The sequence below is a fragment of the Myxine glutinosa genome, chromosome 6, assembly GCF_964187855.1.
Source record: "Myxine glutinosa chromosome 6, kmMyxGlut1.1, whole genome shotgun sequence".
In the NCBI taxonomy this organism is placed as follows: Eukaryota; Metazoa; Chordata; class Myxini; order Myxiniformes; family Myxinidae; genus Myxine; species Myxine glutinosa.
The window spans coordinates 149444897-149467087 of NC_136266.1; the positions used below are offsets into that span (position 1 = coordinate 149444897).

The window sequence follows — 22191 nt, forward strand, 5'->3', positions numbered from 1 at the left end:
CTAGGATCTGTTTTTGCCCCTTTTTTGTGCAAAGCGGTGATGTTGGCTGATTTCCAAGCAGATGGCAGTTGACCTTGAGCAAAAGAGAGGGTGAAGAGAACAGAGAGAGGGTGAGATAGAGCGGCAGAGCAGGATTTTAGGACCCGTGGGCTGATGCCGTCGGGTCCAGTTGCAGAATCAGAGTCGAGGGTTGACAGAAACTTTTCCACCTCGTCAGGAGGAAAGGACACGGAGTCCAGGAGCAGCTGGGTACGACTGGGTATGGTGGGTACAGAGAGGGATGGGTTTGGGACACAAGATTTAGAGGCAAACACAGAGTTGAGGCATTCAGCTTTTTCACGTGCGGAGTCAGCTGTGTAGCCGTTTGAGGTAAGGGAGGGGATGGAGGGGGAACAAACACCAGAAACGGATTTGACCAGACGCCACCAGGATTTGGAAGAGGGAGACAGATAAGAGAGTTCATTTTTGAGAACGGAGAGATATTGTTTCCTGGCTCTCCTGAGGGTGGACACACACTTGTTTCGGGCTTTGTGAAAGGAAATGAGATTTCCTTCCGTTGGATTTGCTTTCCAGGAGACGAAGGCAAGCTGTTTCTGGGCAACAGCCTCACCACAAGATTCCGTGTACCATGGACGGGAGGAAGGGTATGACAACTGAAGACGAGATGGGATAAATCTGTGCATGAGGGAGAGCAATTTACTTTGGAAGAATTCCCAGGATGAGTTGATGTCAGAGGTGGTAGAGATGGGAGACCAGTCCAGATGATTGATGGCTGCTTGAAGACCGTGCCAGTTGGCCTGAGTGAAATGCCAGACTCGTCGACGCTGAGCAGGCTCCCTGAGAATGGTCAGAGAGATGTCCACTTTAACAAGGACATGATCCGATGATCCGATTGGCGCAGAAGAAGAGCAGCAGACATTTTCAGGGAAGTTAGTCATAACCAAGCCCAGAAGAGAAGATGCTCCGTTGACTGAGATCCGGGTCGGGAAATTGACAGATTGTGTCAGTCCCAGTGAGTCGCAGAAGTCCTTTGCTGAGGAGCCATGGCTGGTGAGGGAGGTACCCACACCCAGCCAACTGGCATGATGACAGTTGAAATCACCACATATGAGGAAGAGAGAGTTGGCATGAGTAGATAGAAGTTGGTCCATATTATCAGACAGCGAGATGTAGATGGAGTCATCACTGTTTGGTGGACGGTACAACACACATATGAACAAGAGGTGGGAGCGAAGGGGAAGCCGTAGCCAGAGGTATTCCTGGGGGTGAGGTGGAGAGAGTACAGTGCAGGGCGAGTGAGGAAGAGAGTTTTTGATAAAGATAGCAACCCCACCTCCAGGACGAGGCTCAGATCTATCATACCGGAGGAGGGAGTAACCCGGGAGAGATACTAAGGAATCAGAGACATCATGAAGGAGGAACGTTTCTGTTAAGCAGCTCACGTCTGGTTTGACAGAAGCAACCTGTATGGAGAGATCAGTTTCGTTTGAACGAAGGCCCCGGATGTTTGAGGTCCATACCGTTAATGAAGAGGAAGGGGGAGCATCGGATACAGAACAGGGGGGAGGAGGGGCAGGGTAAGATGTGGAAGAGGTGGAAGAGGTAGGGAGAGCTGTTGAAGGTGTGTCAGAGATTTCAGAATAGCTCGGAGAAAGGGAAGGATGGGGCGGACAAAAGGTTTGATGGTGATTGGGTGAGGCACAATGAGGTGTTATTTGAAGAGGGGGAAGAGCGAGGCAGAAGGTTGGGGGAGATGGAGGTGAGAGTTGGAAGGGGGAAGAAGCAGGGAGGACGCTTTGAGGAGGGGGAGTGGGAGGGGGGAAATTGAGAAGAAATGAGGGTGGGGAGATTTGAAGGGGAGGGGCGAGGGGGGAGTTTGGGAGGGAAGGGACAAGGGGAGGGATTTGAAAGGGATGGGATATGGGGGAGATTTGGAGGGGAGGGGTGAGGGAGGAGTCGAGGAGGGGAGGGGGAATTGATCCTTGAAAGTGATGTAAACTGATATCGAACTCAATTCACGGACAGTACTGTGTTAAACTTCTGTACGTTTTCCAGAAGTATCTCTTTATTTTGCACATTAGCCAAAAAAAATTTCCACAAAAACAAAAGCTAAATTATGACTGGGATTACGGACAGTAAAATTACAATTCAGTACTTCGTGTAACCCCCACGAGCATTCAGGAGAGCACGTACACGTCGAGGCATGCTGTTCACGAGATTTGCCAAGGTTTGGATAGGAATGGCTTGCCATGCAGTGACAATAGTCTGCTGCAATTCACGCACAGAGGTCGGCTGCTGGACCAAGTTGTCGATTTGACGCGTTAATTCTGCCCACAAGTTCTCTATCGGATTCATATCCGGGGACATGGCAGGCCACTCCATATGCTCTATACCACGGTCAGCAAGAAAGTGTTGGATCATGCGAGCACGATGAGGCCGTGCATTGTCATCTTGGAAGACAAAGTTTCCTCGAAAGGCTGCACGAGCAAATGGAAGCAATGTTTCTTCCAGAATGACCCTGTACTTGAACTGGTTCAGGTTTCCATTCAGAACAACCAGGTCAGTTTTGCCCCCTGCATGAAAAGCAGCCCAAACGGTCACCCCACCACCTCCAGCTTGGACTCTTGGCACTATACAATCTTTGTTGTAGGCTTCATGCACTTGTCTGCGCACACAGACGCGGCCATCTTGACGATAGACTAGAAATCTAGACTCATCACTGAAGATCACGTGATTCCAGTGTCCTGGCTGCCATTGACGGTGCTCTCTGGCCCACTGCAATCGGCGCTGGCGGTGTTGTCTGGTCAAGCGTGGCTTTCTCAGGGGATGCCTAGCACGATAGCCTGCTTGAACCAGTCGTTGGTTGACTAGCCTTCTGGATACAGGCACATTTGTCAGTTGCTGCCACTCAGCCCTCAGCCGATTAGCTGACTTGGTACGGCCATTGCGGACTAACCGGTGCAGCTGGCGATCATCTCTCCTTGTGGTTCTGCGTGGACGTCCTGGCCTCAGTATTGGAGTAGGGACACCCCTCTGAGCATTTCGTTTCAGGATCTTTGACACCTGACCTTGAGTGATGCCATACTGCTGAGCAATAGCACGCTGTTTCATGCCAGAATTTTGTAAAGCCACCACTTCATGACAAACTGCATTGTCAAGTTGACGGACCATCTCCAGAGGAAGCGGCAATAACTTTTGTAGACGTGCAGCAGTTGTTTTCCACTAATACAGAACGCAACAACCCTTATATACCCGATTGTGAAGCCAATCGTCAAATGTACCTGTCCTTACATTTTGTCACGCCACCTGTGATATAATCCTGTTATTGACTTCTTGCTGCGAAAGACAATCAGTGACATGGTTCTTTCAACAAAGACATCACCGAAGAGTAAAATAAACTCACCAGATTGATATACTGAGATCAGAAAGTAAACCCGTCAAGAAGAAAAAAAAAATTCCATATTAAATGCCAAGTCTGTATATGTATGTATGTATATATATATATATATACATATATATATATATATATATATATGTATATATATATGTATATATGTATGTATGTTACGTATGTTACGTGTTACCTCCCCAAACTCTGGTTACGGTGCCCCTCAAGAGTCTCGAGAGGGAACGCAGCAGAAAGATTTTTGTTATTCTGAGTGTTCTAATAAACCATGGTAAAACCACACCAATGCCATTGTAGAACAAAACAAGTAATTGTATTAAGAACTCGCACATACACAATAATAACACTCTTAAAGAAAGTACAATGAAAATATCACTTGCATCAAATGAACAATACATATGATGGTACCATCATTCCCCATTGCTCTCCAAGCAATAAACTCATGATACGCCAAACGTGAGTGGAATATAACAATCCGAAAGTCCGTGCACAAATCCCAACGCGGGGTGAATGTCGAAGTCGTGCAGAACTGCAAGAACAGGCAGGTATCGGCGCGGTTGCAGACGAGTTACGAGGTGAGAGGTCGATATGGGAATTGAGCTTATATGGAAACCAACGGCGATCAACACAGATGTCGATATGGGAATCCCAACGACAAAGCACGAAGCACCAGGCAGACGGCCTCCTCGAGGGAAAATGGTGGATCGGCCTGTAATGGAGGATCTTGCTTCCCCGCCAACAACAGCTCACGCTTGGTTATAAAACCTGAGACGCAGGTTTAATTGCAATCGCAATATAGGACGATGTTGCAGGCAATCCATTTCACAGGAAGCCTCAACTCATTCGTGACCAATATCAAAAAAGTCCGCTCGCAGCCTCGATGCGACTCACGGCTGTATCTCTCTCATGGCCGCCTCCTCCCTGCCAATGTCCTCCTCTCTCCTCTTCCGGTTTCTTTGCTGCATTTTCCTTTTTCCTTCACAAACATTTATTTTTACCTTTTACAAAAGTCATCTCCATTTCACACAAAAATCTTAACAACAATATTACCTGAAACTAAAAATCTTGCAGGTACATAATAACATCAAAGGCGGAAGTGACAAATCCGTAACAATATATGTGATTCACTTTGTCAAATGGCTGTCTAATGCATCTATTGTGACTGTTACATAGCACTGCTAGAAGGCATGTGTGTCCTCTTCTTCAAAATATATTATTGTAGTAATGCAGATGATAATGAATCTGCCTTTATTTGTGTCACCACTATCCTGTGTTGTGTAGAACATTTGCTCAAAACTGCAGGAACATTGAGACACTGAGCTTGAACGGCTGCACTAAAATCACTGACAAGTGAGTTACGGCTCTATTGCACTCATTCATCTGCTCTACTCTGCTGGCTGGGTACCTGTGTCATTGTTCATTTGCAGATGTACATCTCTTTCACCTCACATTTCTTCCTTTCCTGTACATCTCTTTGCAGTACCTGTGGCAGTTTGGGTAAGTTCTGCTCAAAGCTGCGCCATCTTGACCTGACCTCCTGCACGGTCATCACAAACTACTCCCTGAAGGCCTTGAGGTAAGCTCGGAGGACATTGGGAATATTTTTGTGACCTTTTGTGCCGTATGAACAAAATCCATGTACTTGATCTTTCATCTGTTGTATGCCCTCTGATATAGCAAGCTAAATATCCAGTTGTATGCCCAATCGCCTTCCTCTTATCTGATATCCAGTTCCAGTATTCTTTTGCCAGAATATTGATTTTGGCAGTCAAACCATAACATTTCCTTTGTTGCACCTGCTCATCCGTGAGTTCAGTGGCAGTGTGTTGAGGGAGCACCAGAACGTTTTCCATCAGTTTGGGCAAGCGTCACTGACACCATTTGGCATTGCGTATCTACAGCTGGTGTTTGTTATTTGGCTTTCGATGGGCATGTTCTTGATTAGTCTTCATACACGTTCCTGCCATTTGAACACTTCAGCCAGCCGGAAACATATTTTTGAAACGGACAAGTGCAGTAGGCCTTCCAGCTTGTGATGTTGTAGTTCTTTGACGTAATAGTAATATAATTTCTGCACTCTTTAATTTCCATAGTAATTAATTTAATAATTTCCACAGTAATTTCCATAATAATAAAATTTCTACATTCTCTAATTTCCATAGTCGTTAGTAATTAATTTAATAATCTCCACAGTAATTTCCATAGTAATATAATTTCTACATTCTATAATTTCCATAGTAATTTCGAATTATTTTAATAATTTCCACAGTAATTGCCATAGTAATTAATATAATTTAATAATGGGAATAATTTTAATAACTTATTATTAAATAGGTAATAGTAATTTCCATAGTAATTTTGCTCACCTTCACTCTTTCATTCCTCTTTTCTCCCACCTCTGGAACAAACTCCCACACTCTCTTCAATCCCACACCTCCCTCCAGGTCTTCAAAACAGCTGTTTACCACCATCTCTTATCTTCACCCCCATCCAAAACCTTGATATTTTCTAACACCGTTAATCCACCTTAAACCCACCTCCTTCAAATTCCGATTTCTTTCCTGAAAGTCCCTGTGGTGTCCATCTTGTTTATCCCACATACCCCGCCCCAGCCCTCTCCCTTCTACAGATCTCCCGATGTCCCTGGTCTCTACTGTTGTTGCGCTTCCCTCTCTCTCCCCCTCTTCCCACTCCCTTTATTGTATGTTCTATGTGTTAGCTCTTACACGAGCCTCGACTTAGTATACAAAAAAGCTGTCTGGGAACAATATGACATGTAGAATTATTGGTGAGCATGAACCCAACATGTGTTCCAAATATCAATTTCTTTCAATGTGTGCCTATTTGATTTCCTGGCAAAGGTTGCTGCTATATTTATTTCCCGTCAACATGAGGTAAAAACTTTCCAGAAATCACGATGGTTTACATCAATCGCTCGATTATCTTTGCCCCTCATTTCCGGCGCAGTGAGGGATGCAAGAACCTGGAGCACCTAAATGTGTCGTGGTGCGACCAAGTGACCGAGGATGGCATCACAGCTATGGTGCGCGAGTGCCCGAATCTCAAGGTCTTGCTGCTCAAGGGTTGCCTCCAGGCAAGGCCCGGCACGGCCCACTTTTTGTTCGGAAGTGCAAACTGCTTGTATCCGTGGTGCGGGACATTGCATGCTTCTGTCTGGAGATTCAAGAATCACCAGATAGAACCGTAGCACTGTCGAGGCTGGCTAGCTGACTGGCAAATATGAAAGGTCGATACGGCATTTTGGTCATGATATTGGCCTGATCCCTCATTCTTTAATAAGGTGAGCAAGTTAATCTGATATTTAATGTTTTCTTGGTTACAGGATGCAATATAAACAAAAATTTGATAAATCTCTCTATAATTCCAGTAATCTCTGTCTGTATGTTTGTTTGTCTGTGACCGCTGTTTCTCGACAACCACAGGTCCGATATACTTTTAACTTGCCAGGTATATTGCTGGGGACCCGAGGATGTGCCTTTTCAAGGTTTCATATTAATCGGACAATTACTTACCGAGCTATGTCCAAAAAACGATTCAACCAATCAGAGAGCAGCGAACGATCGCGTGTGCCGGCGTTGCGAATGGACCAAACCATTCCATGTAAATAGAGGGGGGGGTTCTGTGGTCGTTGCGAATGGACGAAACCATTTCATGTAAATAGAGGGGGGGGGGTTGTCACTGTACTCGCAAGCCGTTCGCCGTTCGCTTTGGCGTTGCGAATGGACCAAACCATTTCATGTAAATAGAGGGGGGGGGATATAATTTTAGATAGATATATAGTACGGGCATATATATAGTACGGGCATGCCCTAGTATTTCAAATTTCAAAGCTGTCTATAATTTCTATTGAAATGACAAACTAAATTTTGGGATTCTCCAGGTAGTTGGTCACACCCTTGTGATGGGACAACGGTGTATGCATTTAAGGGTCATCGGGCGCACCTTTATTCCTGGATAGTAAGTGAAGGACTCTCAGTATGTTCTTATTCGATGTACCCGCTGCCAAACAGGATTAAAATAAATATTTTTTGCCCCTCACAGATGAATGATGCTGCACTTCGACACATTGGTCGCTACTGTCCGGAGCTCAGCACGCTCAACCTGCAAAACTGCTCGGTAAAATTGGTGATAGTCCTGCTCCACTACTCACTTCCATCACGATGTATTTTTTTAACTCTAACCTGTTTCCCTCTATCTCTAATTCGCTCCCTACTCATTCTGATCTACTATTGGTCCTACCCTGAAGCGTGTCTCTGATGAAGGCATCATTCCCGTTTGCCGGGGTTGTCACAAACTGCAGTCCATGTCTGTGTCGAGCTGCACCCTGCTCACCGATGCACTGCTAACTGCTTTGGGAAACAACTGCCTTCGGCTCAGGTTAGGACTCTATTCGTTCACAGTTGCTGATTCCACGTCCAAGGGCTTGATTTCCATTGAACATTTGCTAACAATGCTATGTGTCGGTTCAAAAAGTAAAATTGCAACCTCAACGGGTTCCACAGTTTTGTCACAGTTCATACTTTGGCTTTGTTTTAATGTCATCCTGTTTGTTTGTTTTTGTCATTTTTGTTACACGAGAAACACCCGCTCCCTAAGGAGCTCCAGGGGGGCGAGGGTTGGGGGAGAGGAGGATGGGGCGTTAGGTGTATGCGCAAGTGCAAAACATTCTGAAAAGTTGAGTTACACATGTATTCAAATTCCTTTTCGCTTTGATTATACATTTTCACACTTGCTTAGGCTATGATTTTCGACTCGGTCCTGTTATTATACTTGTAAATTATTACTATCATAATTGTTAATATCATTCTTATTATTTCGTAAGAATGTCAATAAAATTGATAAGGCACCGGGGTTCGACTTCACCACCAAGGGGGCTACTCCTCAGGATCAGCTCAACCTCCAGTCCTGAGGTTGGCAGTCGTGGATAACTCTGCTGTCCGGCGGACTGCGAGTCAATCACGGACGCAAATCAGTCTACCACATCACCCAGGATCCTCCATCTAAGTACCATTTACCTGAAGATGAGGTGGTTGACCTGACTGGGGATTGCACCCTCAATGCGTGTCTGCTTATGTATTTATTCGTGAAGGGGGGGGGGGAGGGGGGCAAGAGGGGGGAGGGGAAAGGGAGGGGAGATCACTGAGTGGAATGGCCAGCCACACGCCAGCTATGTGATGGAGCCAAACAGTTGGGGAATAATGTCTCGGACATCACTAGTGTGGACTATGCTGTCACAATGAAAGAAAAACACTGCAGACAGATTGGAGGAACAATTCAATGGGGTTTATTTCCAAGGGGGCGAGGGAGAGTCATGGGGGGAACATTTATACAGGTTGTTTTGTTGAGGGATGGGCAAACAAAACATGCAGGGGAGAATGAGGGGATCGCAATATACAAGACAAAGTGCAGTTCTTAACTCGGTCTAAAGATCCCCTTAGTAATTCTACCTCCATTAAAGAAGACAATGGAGCCAATCAGACACACCCAAATAAATTTAGACAAGCAAAGAAGAAAGAAAAAAAACCGAGCGAGGCTTGGTCCAACCTCTCCTCACTCAAAGTGGATAGACACGTCCACTGTGTCCCTTCGTTAGGGGAAAGGTATGATGGATTTATAAAATCACTGGTGATTATGGGGATAGGAATTGTGAACGGAACCGCAAAATCTCCTCAGCAACTCCAGGACCACTAATTGTTCCTGGCAAACTGCCCTGGTCCCTCACTGCAAACAGTCTTCACAGGTACTAACAGCTTCCCTCAAACAAATGATTTCCTCAAACGCCTTCCTCAATCGCCTTCCTCAAACGCCTTCCTCAAACGCCTTCCTCAAATGCCTTCCTCAAATGCCTTCCTCAAACGCCTTCCTCAAACGCCTTCCTCAAACGCCTTCCTCAAACGCCTTCCTCAAACGCCTTCCTCAAACGCCTTCCTCAAACGCCTTCCTCAAACGCCTTCCTCAAACGCCTTCCTCAAACGCCTTCCTCAAACGCCTTCCTCAAACGCCTTCCTCAAACGCCTTCCTCAAACGCCTTCCTCAAACGCCTTCCTCAAACGCCTTCCTCAAACGCCTTCCTCAAACGCCTTCCTCAAACGCCTTCCTCAAACGCCTTCCTCAAACGCCTTCCTCAAACGCCTTCCTCAAACGCCTTCCTCAAACGCCTTCCTCAAACGCCTTCCTCAAACGCCTTCCTCAAAGGTCTTCCTCAAACGCCTTCCTCAAACGCCTTCCTCAAACGCCTTCCTCAAACGCCTTCCTCAAACGCCTTCCTCAAACGCCTTCCTCAAACGCCTTCCTCAAACGCCTTCCTCAAACGCCTTCCTCAAACGCCTTCCTCAAACGCCTTCCTCAAACGCTTTCCTCAAACGATCAAAACGCACGATCAAATAATTTCCTCAATTGGGGCGTCCCCACAACCAGACTTGAAACACGGACACAGGGAAAGGTAACTTCAAATAATGTGTGTGTGGTGCACTTAACTCTGATCACTGGTGGGGTCTCGTCAGGGGTTGTCAAAATCGTCCGGGGCGTTGGCGGGAACCGCTCGCTCCTTGGCGGGAACCGCTCGCTCCCGTGCTGCTAGGCCTCCCGCACGAATCAAACGGTCCACATGCAGTTCACTCCTCCAGCCGGGCCTGTTCCCGTCGTCTCCCGTGGGAAGCTGCAGCCCTCGGTTCCCGGCCATGCCCTTTTCCTCTGCACGTCCACCAGTGGTGTCTCCGAACACGGCCGGTCCGATCGCTTCCTTGAGCCCGTGGTCCAAGCACGATCGTTTGCTTTTTTGTCCAGAACGAGAGAGACAGATGCCGACTGCCGCGATCCAGACCATATGCAGAGAGCAGAGAGGGGCGAAGACAGAGAGAGCGAAGCAAAGAGAAGAGCCCAGCGAATAAGAGAGCAAAATGTCCACTAGCGCATCCTTTTATCACCCATGCTCTCACGTCATCGGCCGTGCTTCGCCAATCAGGGAGTCACTTCTTACCAGCCCTCCTGTCAATCAAGAACCCTGACCAACCATGGCTCCTCCGGGCATGGCCTCGGCCTGCCCGACCTATGTGTGCCTCCCAAGTCAGGGTTGTCAGCGGTAGGGTTCAATGCATGACTTCCGGTTGGTTTTTATTAATGAGTGTTTAAATGTGGGATTCTAGCCCTACGTGTCTTTGGTTTGGTGTCAAAAGAGACAAATGAATAGATACAGAGGTAATGACGTACAAGGGATAATTTTACCCATAATCCCTGAGCTAATTAGCACAAGAGCCACCCTTCATATGGCCACACGTAACACTTAATCCGAACACACGACCTACCGGATCCCTACTTATTACATGGTGGTTTTTCTTCACGACAAACGGAGCATGCTATTCTATACAAATCTACCTGGTCTAAAGTAATCACTGCCTGCCCCCTACCAACGTAACAATACGCACATTGTTAAAATGGCTGAAATAATAAGCACCAAGATAAATTTCCTAAAAATATAAAGCTAGAAAACGATAAAGAAGTGAATCTGTTGTTGCACAGTATACATGCTGTATTATAAAACCTACATGATTGGATACATGTTAGGATAATGGCAATCTTAATAATAACAAAAATATCAAACATGTAGGAAGTTGTGAGTTGTTGCACCTGACATGTCATTAAAAGATACCTTATTATTGAAAAAGAAGAAGAGAGATTGGTCTTACTCAGAGGACGTTAATGGTATTTAAAAGTCTAACTATATAAGGCATTGCACTCTTACTGTAACGTTCAGTCTTGCACCTAATTTCAATGTGTTTTTTACTGTGACGTAATTCTTTAAGTGACGATTGTTTGTCTGGTAACCAGTCTGGGAATCTACTATACACATAAGCTCTAAAGTTTCTACAAAGTTGTTCACAACGTTCGCACAGTGAATTCAGCTGGCAAGTACTCAAGGCATTGTGGTTGGAATCATAATCGCCAGCAAAAATAATCCTCAATGCTCGTCTTTGTATCGATTCAATCAATGCATGCTGTTGTTGTGTCAGTGAGGAATGCCATACGGGACAGCAATATTCCAACATCTGTCTGATGTAAGAAATGTACACAGTGATGAGATCTTCTGTCGGAATATGGAACTTCTTCAAAGATCCAAGCATGTTTTCTCGACGCCCTTAAAGTGATGAGGTTTACATGATCTGCCCACTTGAGATCATTGCTGACAACAACACCCAACAGTTTAACATGCTGACTTTCCTCTAGTCTGACGTTGTTAAGTTGGATCAGCAGTGGTGGCAGCTGGTGGCGAATAAACGACACCTGCATGACCTGACACTTAACTGGGTTAAGCTGTATCTTGGAATCTGTGCACCACTGTTCCAATTCTGAGAGGGCTGTTGGTAGGGTACATGGAGAGTCCATTTGATGTGAATCTGCCAACGTTAGGTCATCCACGTATTTCCACCTCCTGATGTCAGATGACTGGAGAGCGTCATTGATGAGAGGGCCAAGAAGATGAGCGGACCCAGTCGCGTTCCTTCTGGGATGCCACCAGTTGTTGAGAGAGGCATAGAAAGTTCCCCCTTATAATTAACTTGCTGGATACGATGTGAGAGGAAGCTGCAGACCCACTGGATTGAGGAAGGTCTTGCTCCCATCATGTTCAGTTTGCTGATGGCTACCGTATTATCCACCGAGTCTTTCCACAGATTCTCAATGGGATTCAAGTCTGAGCTTTAGCTGGGCCACTCAAAAATTTTCATGTACTTGGTCTGAAGCTAACTGTGTTGCTTTGGCTGTACGCTTGGGATCATTGTCCTGTTGGAACATAAATCTTTGCTGCAGTCTAAGGTCTTTTGCCTTCTGAAGCAGGTTCACCTCCAAGATTTGCCTGTATTTGGCTCAACTCATTGTTCCCCCTATCTTTTCAAGTCTCCCAGTCCCTGCCGCTGAAAAGCATCCCATAGCATGATGGATGCTGCCACCACCATGCTTCACGGTAGAGATGGTGTTAGGTGGGTGATACACTGTGCTCGGTTTCTGTCAGACGCAGCACTTTTCATTCAGGCCAAAGAGTTCAATTTTCGTCTCATCAGACCACAGAAATTTTTTGCCTCATGCTCTCAGAGTCTTTCATGTACGTTTTTGCAAACTCCAGGCATGCTGTCATGTGCCTTTTTCTCAAGAGTAGCTTCTGTCTCGCCACTCTCCCACAAACACTGCAGACACTGTTGTCCTTCTGGCAGGTTATGCCATCTCAGCCAAGGAACTCTGTAGTTCTGTCAAAGTGGTCATTGGGTTCTTGGTTACATCCCTCACCAAGGTCCTTCTTGCCCGGTTGCCCAGTTTGGTCGGACGGCCAGCTCTAGGAAGAGACTGGGTAATTGCATATCCTTTGCATTTCCTAATGATGGAGCTCGCTGAGCTCTTGAGAACTTTCAACATTGTAAAAATTGTTTTATGCCCTTCCGCAGATCTTGCTCCTCACAATTCTATCTTGGAGTTATATGGACAGTTCCTTAGATTTCATGGTAGAGTTTCTGCTCTGACATGCACTGACAACTGTGGGACCTTATGTAGAAAGGTGTGTTTGTTTCTAAATAATGTCCAATTAATTGAATTGCCACAGATGGACTCCAATCAAGTTGTAGAGACATCTCAAGGATGATCAATGGAAATTGGATGCACCTGAGCTCAATTTGGAGTGTTATACCAAAGGGGCTGAATACTTATTGACTCAACACTTTTCAGCTTTTAATTTTTAATTACTTTGTAAAATATTTTCGAAAAAAAAAAAATTCCACTTTGACATTATGTGGTATGATGTGTAGTTCAGTGGAAAAAAAATCTTAATTTATTCCATTTTAAATTCAGGCTGTAACACAACAACATGTGGAAAAAGTCAAGGTTTCTGAAGGTGAAAAAGTGTAGGAATACTTTCTGAAGGCACTGTATGTGATTTATTCCATATGGGGTATATACAGGGTGTCCACCTAGTCGCGCATCATAGGAAATGATTTAATTGATTATTTATCATCGGAAATTAAATTATTTAATTCAACAATTAGCCCGGATATGTTGAAGAACATTCAGAGAAACCTGCTTTTCCGTTTACAAACCTGTGTTTGAGATTGGTGGGACACATTTCGAACAACTGATGGAGCCAACCTTACAAATAAATGTTTTGTCTATGATGTGTGACTTTGTGGACACCCTGTAGGTTGATAACAATTACATCATCTGTGAAGTGGTAGTTCAGCTGTAATTGGTTGAATTGAAATCCGTATTGCTGTGAAGAACATAAAAGTGCTGTTGTTCTACAATGGTAAACCATGTATACATAGAAATACCAGTAAATATAAGTTGGCCTTTTGTACTTTTTTGTTGACATATTCATCTTTTGATCTCAAATGAAAATTTATTGAGTGTATAGCAATAATAACAAGTTTGACTCCACTGTTCCAATATTTATGGAGATCATTGTATGCACAAACACACACACACACAAACAATCACACACACAAACACACACACATACATGGATATACACACATATACACACAAACTGTGAGGACTTTATTTAGTGGTCAAGGCTCAGCGAAGCTGCGGTTCATTCTCTTTATTTTATTTCCTCTCTACAGCCAAAAATGTTGGACTGTCTGATTCTGACTCGGGCCAAATGGGGCTTTTGCACTATTATTAATGCTGAGGTTTTGTCATGCACTGTCACAGCTGAATTTGACAGTCGAGTAAATTCTGCGTTTACTCACAATGCCAAGTGTAGCAAACAGGTCGTAATGCTCACACCAATCGGTGAAGAAAGGACCAAAGAAAAAATAAGGTTTATGCTGCATTCACCTTGCCTCCATTGAATCTGGTTTTCTGTTCCGTACAGGATCCTGGAGGTGGCTGGTTGCTCGCAGCTCTCCGATGCAGGTTTTCAGGTCTTGGCAAGGGTAAGTAGCAATTACCGCATTTTGTATCTATCGACCAAGTGGTTCTGTAATAGTAAGGACACACAGAGGTCTAAGTGTAGGATCCATAGTTGAGCCAGCATCAGAGTACACCAATTGGGTACATACTGAGTACATGAAGGTAGTCAGACAACCTTGCTACAGATTAGTTTTTTGTCGACAACTTTGATTAGTTCTTTGATATAGGTTGGGGGATATTGGGGGCATAAATACAGCAATATATGAAATTGCACCCAAAATCTCATTTATTTACAGTAACAATTATTCACTTCGTTCGTACGTTGAGGAATCTAAAAAAGTGAACTCCATGATGTTGTAATCTCAGGTAGTGAAAAGTTAAATTACCACTCTTATCACATCCATGGAAGTTGTTAGTCATTTATGATGATCCTTCAATACATAGAACAGTCTTACTGCCAAATAAGTTAAGCATAATTTTGGTTGAATGTTCAGGAAGGTGAAAAATATGAAGGGCAATGGCACAGTTTGTGGAAGAATATGGCCAAGTCTGCTTCCTGTTACTTGGTCAAAATGAAACAAGGTACACAGCGCAGGACTCTTTTTGAAGATTTTAAGAAGTGAAGAAGTGTGTGTGTGTGTGTGTGTGTGTGTGTGTGTGTGTGTGTGTGTGTGTGTGTGTGTGTGTGTGTGTGTGTGTGCGTGCGTGCGTGTGCGCGCACGCGCACTTTTGAAGACCAAGGCCAGGCCTCCAGCAACTTCTCAATGTCGGGAAACAGATGGCCCATGTGGGCAACTTTATTTTGAGATGCTTTTCATTTGCAAACTTAAAGTCCCTGGTTCTTCAATGACGTGTGTGAGGTTTGGCCGGCAGGGTGACATTGAGGTACGCACACTCACCTCTAAGCTGCCTAGCCTGGGTTTGAATCCTGACCCAGCTACAAACTGTCATCCCAGTGTTTCACATGCAGGGTGATGCATCAATGTGTGTGTCATCCCTTGGATGGATGTTAACCTGGCATCTCGTCTGCTAACATTAGTTTGCGGACATTAAAGATCACACTTTGTCATTTGTCGAGAGTAAGTGAGCTATCGCCGGCACCCTGAACAAATTACAAAATTCCTGCGATCATTGAAAATGAGGACGTCATGCTGCTTACATTATTACGATGCTTACATTGGCAATCGTTGAAAATGAGGACGTCATGCTCACGTACGACCTGATGATTTCATCGAGCGTAAACATCTAGACAACAAAGCATTGCGTCCGGACATTGTACAGAGGAACAAAAAGGAAAAGACAGCATTGCTGATTGAGATATTGTACCTCGCGATTTTGGCCTAAACAACACAGAAATCAAGAAAATGACCAAATACCAAGACCTAAACAACGAGGTCAAGGGATCTTGCAAGCTGAAGCTTGGACCAACAGGAATGATGAAGATCTTGGACCAACAGGAATGATGAAGAACCTTACGGACTTTTTGAAAACCGTCCCCGGGAATATTACCACAAATGAACCACAACCGGAGGCAATCCGGGGTTCGGTGACGATCCTGGAAAGAGCCCTTGGAACAAAACTGAAAAAGTTGAACATCTTGGTCCATGAACTGTGATACCTTACCAAAGAGGAGGTGGATACTTTGGGTCCTGGGAGGACTCTGTTCCACCTCCTGGAACCCGCAAATGGAGATAACAACCAACGACACACACGCACATATTTTCCACTTGGCTTATCTTTTGACAGCGTTAAAATTATCAGGATTTGGAATACAGTAAGCCCTCCATTGTCGTGAGGGTTACGTTCTTGGAAAACCTCACATATCAGGAATTCGTGAATATGGATACCTTGGTTTAATGGGAAATGGGGAATTAGGTTATTGGACAGACTGAATTGGCAAACTCGCGAATACTAGAAGTCGGGTCGCGTATTAGGAATTGATATATAGATATACTGTGTGTGTATATATTGTAACGATTTTGAGAAGTGTGTAACGAATTTGAGAAGTGTAACGGTTTTTGAGAAGTGTAACAATTTTGGAGGAAGTGTAACGAATGTGAAAACGTTACAATGTGAACGTTACAAAAGGTACGGTAACACCCTGTTAATGTAAATAATGGTCGCAGTCGGCGTCCTAGTTAATTCCATGAAACTTACACGCAGGTCACGATATATCTTTTAAATAGTGTATTTCCTTATTCCATGTAGGCTAAATATGTGTTTCCCACTAGATCGACTTTGCATCTATCTATAATTCCAGTAATCTCTGTGTGTATGTATGTGTGTGTGTATGTATGTATGTGTGTCTGTGACCGCTGTTTCTCGACAACCACGGGTTCGATATACTTGAAACTTGCCAGGTATATTGCTGGGGACCCGAGGATGTGCCTTTTCAAGGTTTCATATTAATCGGACAAGTAGTTACCGAGCTATGTCCAAAAAACGATTCAACCAATCAGAGAGCAGCGAGCTATCACGTGTGCCGAACGTGCCGAACAGACTCTGCCTCGGACGGCACATTTGAGAGCGTATTCATTTATTTCACGTTGGCAAACTATGTTGCCGCTATGTTGGCGTTAAACTATGTTTTAAAACTAATTAAAACTAATTTGCGATTCTTTCGCTTTCCTGCGCGTTTGTGCACGTTATGGCGATTTATTTACCAAACTCCGCAAGCCGTTCGCTTTGGACCAAACCATTTCATGTAAATAGAGGGGGGGGGATATAATTTTAGATATATATATAGTACGGGCATGCCCTAGTTGTATCAAACAAAATAAGCGTAGGCCCTTCCAATTTCCCCAAAACCTCCCTTCCAATTGCCTTCCGCATTTTGGGCGGTTTTCTTCAAACCACCATTGGCCACGAGGTAGGTTTGGGGAAGAAAGGCGTGTCTCCACCTCGTCATAAGAGGGAAGGAGTGAACCAGCCCTAACAGCCAATCAACACCGCGGTGAGCGACCCGGTAGGCGTGCCCTCGGAGCCGGCGGCTTGATTTCGCCCGAGGTGATAAAAGCGACTGTAAGGGACTGCTTTATGAGATGACTTGAGAGAGGCCTTGAGAGATGACCCTGGGAGATGAGCAAAGAGGCTGCACCAAAAGGAGCGGTGAGATGCGAAACGCTCCAAGCCAAAGAGGAGAGGTACTCGGCAAGGAAACCAGCTTTGGAGAGACGCGCTGAAAGGAGGGAGACGGCTCCACCCCAAGAAGAGGAGCAGGTGTGCCGAACCAGCGCGTGACGTCTACCGCAGCGGATACACGACGGAGGGTTTCCCGCCAAAACCGCGAGGAATTGAGAGCTGCTGCCTCCGACCTTGCCTCCCTCTCAAGCAATCCATCTCAAGCCCTACCTGCCTGCAATATCCCCTGTGTAAGTGTGAACGTCCTGTCCTACTCGTTGTCTTGGGGCTAAGTAAAAAATGAATAGTGTAAGTTAACGATTCGCTGTGTTACTGCTTCTTCCATCCATTGCTTGTGTGTATATAATAAATCTGTTCTTCCTCCGTATTCTTCTTCTTCTTCTTCTTTTTCATTCTCTTTCGGTCGCTTTAGAGATTTCCCTATTGAATATCTGTGGGGCGATCTGGTCAACGTCGGGTGGAATCGGGTTTTAATCGGGGAGTAACTGTTCGGACGCGGTTAAATACACCACCGCTCGGTCAATATAACATCTAAAGCCGCGTCTGTAACAATTGGTGTCAGGAGTGGGATTCGAACCTGGGACTAAATTTATTTAGCCCAAATTTTGGACACCAATTGTGTTAGTACAGTAACAATTGGTGTCGAGGAGTTGGATTCGGACCTGGGACTAAATTTGTTAGGCCCAAATTTTGGAACACCAATTGTACTATTAGAGTAACAATTGGTGTCGAGGAGGGAGATCGGACCCGAAGCGCGCTTAACGCGCTCAAAATTACAAGCTGCCGAAATTTATTTTGTTTTATAAAGCAAAACCCGAATTTTGAGATCGCGCCATGGACAATCAAGGCGATCGGATGTCGGTGGGAGAGATAGACAGGGTGGAATCGACCCAGGACCTCGGGGAAATGTATGTGGAGGAAAGGAAGGAGGAGAAAAATGGCAATGTGGTTGCGGAGGTTTCAGATGCACAAAATGGCGCTCTCGCGCACGAGGTTGAGGGGGCCACGGCCGCGGAACCAATGAGCGCGACCCAAATGCAAGCCTTCATGACCCAATTCATGGTGGAAATGCAGAAAAAAAACGATAGTGGGAAAATGGAAAGCAGAAAAATGGGGGCCCTTATGGACAGGCTAGAAGCCAAAATGGGGGTAATGGGAAACCAAATGGGGGTAATGGGAAACCAAATGGGGGTAATGAGGGACGAAGCGAGGGGTACCGGTGAGGAGTTAGACAAGAAATTTGGGAAGTTCGACAATAATTTTGAGGAGTTAGACAAGAAATTTGGGAAGTTAGACAATAATTTTGAGGAGTTAGACAAGAAATTTGGGAAGTTAGACAATAATTTTGAGGGGTTAGACAACGGGATAAAAGAGGTAAAGAATGGGTTAACGGGGGTGGAAAACAGAATGGCTGCCCAGGAGAATCAGTTAGAGGGGGTGAAAAATGGGTTAATGGGGTTAGAAAATAGGATGGAGGACAAATTGCGGGAAATAGGGGAACAATCTGCCAGGGAAATCAAACAAATGGGAGAGCAGATAGAGGAGGTGAAAATCGGGGTAGAAACCAAACTGGATGCTCAGAGGGATGAATTGGGACAGATGAGGGTGGCATCTACAAAAGAGATGGAGGAAATACGACGGGGGGTGAGTGAGGAGATTTCGGGGCTACGCGAGGAGGTAAAGCGAGGTGAGAAGCGTATGGAGAAAGAGGTGAGAAATAATACGGCTAAGTTACAAGGGGGAATAGAAGATCTGACGGAGGAGGTGGAACAGCTGACAGAGGGACAAACTAAGTTAGTGGAGCAGGTTCAAAGGAACACTGCAGTACTCGGAGGGTTAAAGGCGACACAAAAAGAAATTAAAAACGAATTAATAGCGACACAGAGGCAATGTCAGATGGTACGGGAGGAACTGACAATGAGGGTGGACGAGGTGACAGAGATAATGGAGACAAAGGACCGAGAGGTGAGGACGCACATCGAAACGGTTAAGGTAGCCTTAGAGGACGAACTTGAGGAGACGCACCGAGAAATAAAAGAGGTTAAACAAAAATTAGAGGAAGTGGAAGAAGAGGTGAGTGAAATTAAGAAGAGACGGACAGAAACTAAGAGAGAAATAAAGGAAGAGATAGCGGAATATGTGCAAGGTCGGTGCTCAACTCATAATGTGATGCTCACTAACCAAATAAAGAGTTTGCAGGTGGCAAAGGAGGTGCGGAGACGAAGTACGGAGGTGAGTGGCAATGTATATGATGTGAGGAAAGCTTCAGTCGGCTTGGGGATTGGTTTGGATCCGGGTGTTCGTGAAAGGCCGTTGGTGAAGTGTGTGACAGGTCAGGTGTGCGAAAAAAAGAGGTGTGCGAGAATGTCCGACCATGGGGTGTGTGAGGAAAAAGTGCACGCCGAGGAGTGAGTGTGCCGTCAGGAGTGAGCCGGTCGTAGCGCGTGTGCGAGGGAGCACAGGGAAGCGCGGTGTGGTGAGTGTTACGGAGGAAGTAACGAAAAAGTGTGCGCGAGAGGATGCGCGAGAAAGGTGTGTAACGGACGGGTGCATGAGGAAAGAGTGTGCCGTCGAGAGTAAGGGTGAGTGCGCTGTCAAGAGTGGAGGTGAGAGTAGTGAGAGTGAAACGGAGCGTGAGTTGGTTGTGACAGGTGAGCGAGGATGTACACCTGGAATGGAAGGATGCACACCTGGAATGGTAGAGCGTGTGTGGGAAGGCACATTTGAGTTGGTAGTGAGGCACGTGGTTGGGTGTGCGAATGAGAGCACACCTGTGATTGTCACAGAGGAAGTGACCGAGGAGGGGGCGCGAAGAGGTGTGTTGGTGAGGTGTGCGACCAACGAATGTGTGCCAAAGTGTTCGGTGGTCAGGTGTGTGACCAAGTCGGCGGGCGGAATGAGTGTACCGAGGTGTGTAAGGAAAGGTACGAGGAGAATGGGAACAGCTGCATGTATGAGCAAGAAAGGGGTAGCGTATGCTTGTAAGAATCCAGGTGAAGCGTCGACGGTAACCAGGTTAGAGGTTAGAACGACTTATAGCCGAATCGGGCCCTCGGTGCGCGTCGGGCAGCTTCGCGTGCCGCGAGGACCAGCGGGGATCCGAACCACGGCGGTTTCGAAAGAACCGCCGTACGCGATCCACGCTGTGCCTCGCTTGGAACGGCCGCGGCCGGGCTCCACTAGGCGGAGCGGGCAGCTGGATAGGAAGGGTCGTTATGGCGACCACGTTTTGTTGAGAGGTGCCGGCAGGTCGAGATCGGGACATTGGATGGCTCCACGCCGAGGTGGTGCGTGGGATCTCGGCCCGGGTAAGCCCCCGCCCCTGCCCCGAATGCGGGACGCATCCAGCCGCCGGCACAAAAGAATCCGCGTTCATTGCTCGGCTGTACGAAGCCGGGCTGTAGACGTGAATTGGCGCACCGAGAGGATGTAATAAGTAGACGGGTGATGGTGATAGTGATTTAAAACGAAATTTAGAAAAGCGAGTAGAATTGGCAGTAAATGGGAAATTTTTGAATTGGTTGGAATCTGGACGAACAAAATTGATAGTGAGAGACCCCCGATGTGGTGGGATGGCAAATCCACCATCCCTCACAGACGTGGGGCAAAGGAGCAATAGCTTATGGGGTTGATGGCAGTGAAAACTAGCCCGGGTGGGTTAGGTTATATTGATAGGGCCCTAGAAGATGACATTAGGTAACGTTAAGTTTAGTTAGTGACTGATACCTGTAGTGGGGACGCAGGTAGTTTAGTGTGGATGATAATGACGTGGGAGCGCAATAGTTTAAAGGGACGACTGGGAAGCGCAAGTTTCAGAGGGGAGTAGTTAGCTGAGATGATGCCGTGTGTGTGAGAATTGAACAGGTGAGAATGGAACAGGTGTGATTGCACAGGTGTGCAACTGAACAGGTGTGTGGAGCAGTGTATGAGGGAGTAGTAGTGATTGCGTGTTGTGTTGACCAAATGGTCCAGGAAGAAAGGAGGGTGCAGGTGGCACCAGGTGTGAGGGCACAGGTGTGCAACAACAGGTGTATGTGGCTGTGTGGAATAAATGGTAGTGTGGAATATCTGGAGTATTGGAATGGATGGTCGTGGAGTGAGAATGGTGGAAATTGTGGAGTGGAGTGGATGGTGCGAAGGTGTGAATGGGGGAAGAGTGGACCCCCATCACGGATACCCGGGGCGGGTAGTGTAAGTGTTAGGTAGAGGGTACAGGTAAATTGTGGTTGGATATTGGCATCTGTGGTGCGGATGCAGAATGGTATGTGGATGGGTGCATTAGTGTTGTGGAAATGGCTGGGCGTGTAGCCTGTTAGTGTATGTAGTTGTTTGGGCGCTCCACCACTGTGAGGATGTCGGCCAGGTGAGGCCGCAGGTGGGCTCTGGGAGCCGGTAGTAGTTGTTGTGGATGGGGCCCGAGGATCCGGAGGACGGACCCGGGTAGCCCAGTGCCAGAGGGCACCATGGGGTGACAGAGCCAGGAGAGGGGCTGTCCCCAGTTAGTTAGGTTAGGGTGAGGAGCTAGGTAAGCTCGGGTGGCAACTACAGTGGTGGAGGTGTGCAGGTGGGTAGACCTGTTGGGAGAGCGAGACGTCGCAGCCCAGAAATTGTGCGGGAGCACCGTGAGATGAATCGGGGGAGTGAGACCCCAAATTGGGAGGCACCACAGTTTGGTCAATGGGAATTGGTTTTTAGAACCCATAGTGTAAGTTGGCCAATGGATTGGCAGG

General features: G+C 46.2%; 1 protein-coding gene across 3 annotated transcripts in view; it reads left to right on the forward strand.

Moving 5' to 3' along the window:
* The window catches only part of LOC137428873 (F-box/LRR-repeat protein 2), a 120077-nt gene that overhangs the window by 79849 nt on the left and 18037 nt on the right, over nt 1-22191 (forward strand). For all 3 annotated transcript variants that reach the window (XM_068118714.2, XM_068118718.2, XM_068118717.2), the window contains 6 exons: nt 4688-4756; nt 4887-4982; nt 6374-6500; nt 7469-7543; nt 7674-7804; nt 14283-14343. In XM_068118714.2, the coding sequence (XP_067974815.2) occupies nt 4688-4756; nt 4887-4982; nt 6374-6500; nt 7469-7543; nt 7674-7804; nt 14283-14343 (559 nt within the window). The remainder of the gene's footprint in view (nt 1-4687; nt 4757-4886; nt 4983-6373; nt 6501-7468; nt 7544-7673; nt 7805-14282; nt 14344-22191) is intronic.